Source organism: Eriocheir sinensis, chromosome 61 (genome assembly GCF_024679095.1).
Source record: "Eriocheir sinensis breed Jianghai 21 chromosome 61, ASM2467909v1, whole genome shotgun sequence".
Taxonomy (NCBI): domain Eukaryota; kingdom Metazoa; phylum Arthropoda; class Malacostraca; order Decapoda; family Varunidae; genus Eriocheir; species Eriocheir sinensis.
This window is the reverse complement of record NC_066569.1, coordinates 5127637-5135136: the sequence shown is the minus strand read 5'-3', so window position 1 is coordinate 5135136 and position 7500 is coordinate 5127637. Positions and strand designations below refer to the sequence as shown.

Sequence of the window (7500 nt, the reverse complement as noted above, 5' to 3'; positions counted from 1 at the left end):
TACCAGAAGGAAGAGGAGGAAGAGGAAGAGGAGGAGGAGGACTAACCACACCACCACCACCACCACAACCAACACCACCAACACCACCAACACCAGTAAAGGGAGTGATAGCAACCAGACTCTTCCTAACCAGACTTCTACTGCTGGGAATGATGGTCGCAGTAGCAGGGGCCCAAGAAGCTGCCCCCTACCGCTACCCCAACTACCCACCCGCCTCCTCCACGGCAGCGCCCCCCGACACCTCCATCACACTGGGTAAGGAATGGGGGGTGGGGAATGGGGGAGAGGGTTGATCAGTGGGGGTTAGGAAATGGGGAAGGGATGGGGAAGAGACGGATGATAAGTGGGGGATAGGAAATGGGGAAGGGATGGGAGTGGGAGTGTGTGTGTGTGTGTGTGTGTGTGTGTGAGAGAGAGAGAGAGAAGGGTACACTGGATTCCCGTAACCATGACAACGAAGAGAAATTGATGGCTTTTCTTCCCCTTTCTTTATTAGTGTCCATATCATCTACCGCCCATATCCTCTCTCTCTCTCTCTCTCTCTCTCTCTCTCTCTCTCTCTCTCTCTCTCTCTCTCTCTCTCTCTCTCTCTCTCTCTCTGTGTCCCACTGCTGCCACCAGTGTAACAATCTCTCTCTCTCTCTCTCTCTCTCTCTCTCTCTCTCTCTCTCTCTCTCTCTCTCTCTCTCTCTCTCTCTCTCTCTCTCTCTCTCTCTCTCCTGTTAACTCAGCACTAATTCCGTGTCTCGCAATGGTGGGTTGAAGATAAATATGGGTTACGCTCCAGTTTTTGTTTCTCTCTCTCTCTCTCTCTCTCTCTCTCTCTCTCTCTCTCTCTCTCTCTCTCTCTCTCTCTCTCTCTCTCTCTCTCTCTCTACGGTAATTAACAAAGACATAGTGAGCAATAGAGATAAATGTATTTCGGATTGAGATTAACTGAGAGAGAGAGAGAGAGAAAGAAAGTTGGTTGGCATGTGATTAATGACCGTATTAATGAGCCTGTTGATAGATGAGAGAGAGAGAGAGAGAGAGAGAGAGAGAGAGATGAGTCAACCTTTAATTCCGCTTCCTTTCTTTTCTTTCTCTCTTATATTTGAATTTCCTCCTCCTCCTCCCTCCTCCTCCTCCTCCTCCTCCTCCTCCTCCTCCTCCTCCTCCTCTCCTTACCGGAACATCTGTCTGTTTATATGCCTCTTCGTCTCTGTCTTCTCTCTCTCTCTCTCTCTCTCTCTCTCTCTCTCTCTCTCTCTCTCTCTCTCTCTCTCTCTCTCTCTCTCTCTCTCTCGGTGGTTCCTTTTGCGGTCTCTTGAGGATTGAGTGGGTGGCATGATGGAGAGAGAGAGAGAGAGAGAGTGGATGAAAGAAAACGAGAAGGATGTGAATGTGTGTGTGTGTGTGTGTGTGTGTGTGTGTGTGTGTGCGTGTTTTGCTTTCCGATATTAATATTTTGTGTGCCAACCGCCTCCTCTCTCTCTCTCTCTCTCTCTCTCTCTCTCTCTCTCTCTCTCTCTCTCTCTCTCTCTCTCTCTCTCTCTCTCTCTCTCTCTCTCTCTCTCTCTCTCTCTCTCTCTCTCTCTCTCTCTCTCTCTCTCTCTCTCTCTCTCTCTCTCTCTCTCTCTCTCTCTCTCTTTCCTTCCTTTCTTTCCTTCCTCCTTTCCTTCCCTTCTCCTCTCTCACACTCTCTCAATCTCCTCTCCTCACTTCTCCCTCCTTCCCTTTCCTCTCTTACACTTTCTCTTTCTTCTCCCTCCATCCTTTCCTTCCCTTCTCTGTCCTTCCCTTTCTTCTCCTTCCTTCTCCCTTCCCTCTCTCTCTCTTTCTCTTCTCCTTCCTTTTCCTTCCCTTTCCTGTCCTTCCCTTTCCTCTCCCGTCATCTCCCTTTAATCTCTCACATCTGCTTCTTCTCCTTCCTTCTTCCCATCCATCCCTCCCTCCTTCCTTCCCTTCATCTCCCTTCCATATCTCACACCTGCTTCTTCTCCTTCCTTCTCCTTCCCATCCCTCCTTCCTTCCTTCCCTTCATCTCCTTTCCATCTCTCACACTTTCTCTCTTCCTTCTTTCTCCTTCCCATCCCTTCTCCCTTCCTTCCCTTCATCTCCCATCTCTCACACTTTTCATCTCCTTTTTCCTTCCTTTCCCAGCCCTTCCCTTTCCTCTCCCTCCATCTCTCACACTTCCTCTTTGTTCTCCCTTCTTCTTCCCATCCCTCCCTTCTCCCCTCCTTCCCTCTCTCCCTCTAACACACTCTCTTCTCTCCCCCCCTCCAGGCATTATGTACCCCAAGTCCATATTCCGCAAAAAGTACTACGAGAAGGTGATATCCGATGCCATGTTCTCCGTCACCAAGCTGGACCTCAAATTCATGGAAAACTTCAAGCTTGTAAACAGCACAATCAGCATGGAGATCAACCCTTCCCCGACCTGTGAGTGTGTGTGTGTGTGTGTGTGTGTGTGAGGTTGTGAGGTGGGAGGGTAGGTGTTGTGGGGGTGGGGACTGAGGAGGAAGTGGGGATTAGGGAAAAAGGGGGAATGGTTAGGAAGGGATGAAGTGGAGGTTTGGGTTTTTGTTGGGGATTGGGAAGTGAGGTGAGGGGTTGAGGGGTGGGGATTGGGGAGTGGAGTGTGGGGTTGTAAGAGGTGGGGATTGGGAAGTGGGGTGAAGGTCTCTCTCTCTCTCTCTCTCTCTCTCTCTCTCTCTCTCTCTCTCTCTCTCTCTCTCTCTCTCTCTCTCTCTCTCTCTCTCTCTCTCTCTCTCTCTCTCTCTCTCTCTCTCTCTCTCTCTCTCTCTGTATCACACCGCTGCCACCAGTGTAACTATCTCTCTCTCTCTCTCTCTCTCTCTCTCTCTCTCTCTCTCTCTCTCTCTCTCTCTCTCTCTCTCTCTCTCTCTCTCTCTCTCTCTCTCTCTCTCTCTCTCTCTCTCTCCCCCCCGGCAAGAGGAATAAAAGATAAAAGCGACAAAGAGGGAAACAGGAGGAGGAAAAAATAAAGGAGGGAAGGGGAACAAGGGGAGAGGAGGAAAAAAGGGAGGGAAGTGATATATTGGGAGAGGGGAGGGGAGAGGGGAGGAAGGGAGAGAGAGGAAGAAGAGAGGGAGAAGGGAATAGGAGAGAGGGAAAGGAGAAGGGAGGAAGTGACAAGAAGAGGAGAGGGGAGGAAAGGAAGGGGAGAGGAGAGAGAGAGGAAGACAAGTCTTATTTTTTGTTTTATTGTTTTCTTTTCTTTTTTTCTTCCGTCCTTCCTTCCTCCCTTTATTTTTTTTCTTTCTTTCTCTCTTTTTCTTTTCTTTAACACACACACACACACACTCACACACACACACACACACACACACACACACACACACACACACACACACACACACACACACACACACACACACACACACACTCTCTCTCTCTCTCTCTCTCTCTCTCTCTCTCTCTCTCTCTCTCTCTCTCTCTCTCTCTCTCTCTCTCTCTCTCTCTCTCTCTCTCTCTCTCTCTCTCTCTCTCTCTCACCTGTTGTTGGCGGAAGAAGATAGGGAGTGAGGAAGAGAGAGAGAGAGAAAGAATAACGTCACCTTTCCCCATTTGGAGAGAGAGAGGAAGAGAGGAAAGGAGGAGGAAGAGGAAGTTTGGTTACAATGGTTTCCCTCACCCTCCTCACAATACAGGAAGAGGAGGAGGAAGAAGAGGAGGAGGAGGAGGAGGAGGAGGAGGAGGAGGAGGAGGAGGAAAAAGAGGAAGAGGAGGAGGAGGAGGCTTGTACATATTGGGAGCTAGCTATTAATCTTCTCTTTCTTCAGTACTGAGAGAGAGAGAGAGAGAGAGAGAGAGAGAGAGAGAGAGAGAGACGAGGTACGCACTCCAATAGACATCAATTTCACTTCCATATCTCCTCCTGCTCCTCCTCCTCTTCCTCCTCCCCCTCTTCCTCCTCCCCCTCTTCCTCCTCCTCTTCCTCTTCCACCTTCTCCTCCTTCTGCTATTTCTCCTCCAATTCCTCCTTCTCTTCCACCACCACCACCTTCTGCTCCTCCTCCTCCTCCTCCTCCTCCTCCTCCTCCTCCTCCTCCTCCTCTTCCTCCTCCTCCTCCTCCTCCTTCTCTTCCTCCTTCTCCTCCTCCTCTTCTTCCCCTTCCATTAATTGCCCTTCCCCACCATTTACCATTAATTGTAATGTGGGAGGAGGAGGAAGAGGAGGAGGAGGATAAGGAGGAGGAGGAAGAGGAGGAGGAGGAGGAGGAAGAGGAGGAGAAGTAAACAGGATGAGATGCAATCGAGTGAGATTATGTGAGAGAGAGAGAGAGAGAGAGAGAGAGAGAGAGAAATAAAAGATCAAATTTCTCTCGCAAATAAAAAAAGAAAAAGAAATTACATTATTATTATTATTATTATTATTATTATTATTATTATTATTATTATTATTATTATTATTATTATTATTATTATTATTATTATATTCTTCTTCTTCTTCTTCTTCTTCTTCTTCTTCTTATTATTATTATTGTTATTTTATTTTTATTTTATTTCATTTCCCTCACTTCCCCTTCCTTTCCTCTCCCCTTTCCCCTCTTTCTCCTCTCTTCTCTTCCCCTCTTCTTCCCTCTCTTGATCTCCCTTCCTCCCTTTTTTCTTTGTCTTCTTTTCTCCTCCTCTCTTTTCTTTCCCCTCTTCTCTTCCCCTCATTTCCTTTCCCTTCCCTTCCCTTCCCTTCCCCTTTCTTCCCCTCACTTCCCCTCCTTTCCCCTCCTTTCCCTTCACTTCCCCTCATTTACCCTCACTTCCCCTCCTTTTCGTTCACTTCCCCTCCCTTCCCTTCCCTTCCCCTTCCTTCCCCTCACTTCCCCTTCCTTCCCCTCACTTCCCTTCACTTCCCCTCCCTTCCCCTCCCTTCCCCTTCCTTCCCCTCACTTCCATTCACTTCCCCTCCTTTCCCCTCACTTCCCCTTCCTTCCCCTCCCTTCCCCTCCCTTCCCCTCACTCCCCGTCTCTTCTCTTCCCCTCCTTCCCCTTACTTCCTCCCTTCCCTCTCTTCCCCTCCTTCCCTCACTTTCCCCTCACTTCCCCTCCTCCCTCTCTTCCCTCCCTTCCCTTAACCTTCCCCTCACTTCCCCTCACACAATATGGAATGTCCCAGCTTTCCCCTCAATCCCTTGCGATCTTACTCTAAATCCCTCCTACCCTTCTCTTCTCCCCTACTTTCCTCCCCTCCTTTCCTCCCCTCTCCCCTTCTCTTTATCCCCTCACTTCCTCACCTCCTTTCTCCCCTCTGTTCCCTTTTTTTCTTCCCTTTTTCTACTTTTTTCTCTCATTTCTTTCCTTCCTCTTTCTTTCCTCTCCTCTCCCTTTCTCTCCTCCCCCTTCATTTCTTCTCTCCCTTTCCTCCCCTTCATTTCTGTTTCCTTCCCTTTCCCCTTCTCCCTCTTCTCCTCTTCCTCCTCCTCCATCTCTTCCTCCTCCTCCTCCTCCTCCTTCTCCTCCTCTTTCTTCTCCTTCTTCTTTCTTAACAGACAAAGGAAATACAATACTAAAAAGAAAAATGGAAGAGGAGGAAGAGGAGGAGGAGGAGGAGGAGGAGGAGGAGAGGAGGAGAGGAGGAGGAGGAGGAGGAGGAGGAGGAGGAGGAGGAGGAGGAGGAGGAGGAGGAGGACGAGGAGGAGGAGGACGTGTTAAGTAAATTGAGACAATAGTAGATAGGAAGAGATTAGAATAGATAAATTTATAGAGAGAGAGATAGCGCAAATCTTCAAAGGGATCTGTCTCTATTGAGCTCACTCACACGCACACACTCACACGCTCACTCACACACACACACACACACACACACACACACACACACATAGGTAATAATAGTAATAATAAAGAGAGAAAGAGAGAGAGAGAGAGAGAGAGAGATGATACAAGAGGATAATACTCTCTCTCTCTCTCTCTCTCTCTCTCTCTCTCTCTCTCTCTCTCTCTCTCTCTCTCTCTCTCTCTCTCTCTCACTCTCTCTCTCTCTCTCTCTCTCTCTCGCAAGCATCAAAGGTGTCTCAGTTTAAAGAAATATTTGCAGTGATTAAAAGAGAAGTGTTAGAGAGAGTGTTGACTTGTGGAATAGAAAGCACCGCTGGGGACGATTTTTAAATGAGGAGGAGGAGGAGGAAGAAGAGGAGGAGGAGGAGGAGGAGGAGGAGGAGGAGGAGGAGGAGGAGGAGGAGGAGGAGGTCAAAACGGATAGGATGGGATTGAGAGAGAGAGAGAGGAGAGGGAGGTAAAATATTCAGGAGAGAGAACAGAAGGTAGGATTTAGGTAGGTGAAGGGAGGGGAGAGAAAGAGGGGAGAGAATGGAGGAAAGGGGGAGCAATGGTACGGAAGGAGAGAGGGACGAGGGGAGAGAAAGTAAGGGGAGAGGAGAGAGAGGGAAAAGGGAGAGAAAGTTTGTTGAGAGAGAGAGAGAGAGAGAGAGGAGAGAGAGGAGAAGAGAGAGGAGAGGGAGAGAGAGATGGGAGAGAGAGGGAGTGAGGGGAGAGAAAATGAGGGGAAAAGAGAGTGAGAGAGAGAGGGGAGAAAGGGGAGATGGGAGAGAGAGAGGGTGTGAGGGGAGAGAGAGAGGGATTGAGGGGAAAGAGGGAGAGAGAGAGAGGGGAGAGAGAGGGATTGAGGGAAGAGAGAGAGAGGGATTGAGGGGTGAAGGAGTGAGAGGGGAGAGAGGGAGTGAGGGGAGAGGGAGAGGTCTTAAGCGCACACCTTTAAAGCGTTGAGTCGTGGGTGCTGGCGGATGTAGGCGAGGGGAAACAACACTCCCATCAATGCCCATCACCGCCCTTCACTCACTGCCCATCACTCACTTCCCATCACTTCCCCTCACTTCCCCTCACTCTCTTTCTGTCAGTCATTTTATTTCCCCTTACTTTTGTCCTTTCCCCTTCTGTCTTCCCCTCACTTCTTGCCCCATCACTTCCCATCACTCACTTCCCATCACTTCCCATCACTTCCCCTCACTCTCTTTCTGTCAGTCATTTTATTTCCCCTCACTTTTGTCCTTTCCTTTTCTGGCTTCCCTTCACTATGTGCCCATCACTGCCCATCACTCACTTCCCATCACTTCCCATCACTTCCCCTCACTCTCTTTCCCTCAGTCATTTTATTTCCCCTCACTTTTGTCCTTTCCCCTTCTGTCTTCCCCTCACTTCCTGCCCCATCACTTCCCATCACTCACTTCCCATCACTTCCCATCACTTCCCCTCACTCTCTTTCCCTCAGTCATTTTATTTCCCCTCACTTTTGTCCTCTCCCATTCTGTCTTCCCCTCACTTCCTGCCCCATCACTTCCCATCACTCACTTCCCATCACTTCCCTTCACTTCCCCTCACTCTCTGTCAGTCATTTTATTTCCCCTCACTTTTGTTCTTTCCCCTTCTGTCTTCCCCTCACTTCCTGCCCCATCACTGCCCATCACTCACTTCCCATCACTTCCTCTTACTGCCCCTTCCTCTCTTCCCATCACTCACTTCCTTCCCCTTTCTCTTATT

At 49.2% G+C, this 7500-nt stretch overlaps 1 protein-coding gene across 1 annotated transcript in view; it reads left to right on the top strand.

Moving 5' to 3' along the window:
• Positions 1-49: 49 nt before the first annotated feature.
• The window catches only part of LOC126986214 (glutamate receptor ionotropic, NMDA 2B-like), a 118365-nt gene continuing 110914 nt past the window's right edge, over positions 50-7500 (top strand). The window contains exons 1-2 of the mRNA XM_050842184.1: positions 50-255; positions 2269-2424. Coding sequence (XP_050698141.1) covers positions 150-255; positions 2269-2424 — 262 coding nt within the window. The 5' untranslated portion in view covers positions 50-149. The remainder of the gene's footprint in view (positions 256-2268; positions 2425-7500) is intronic.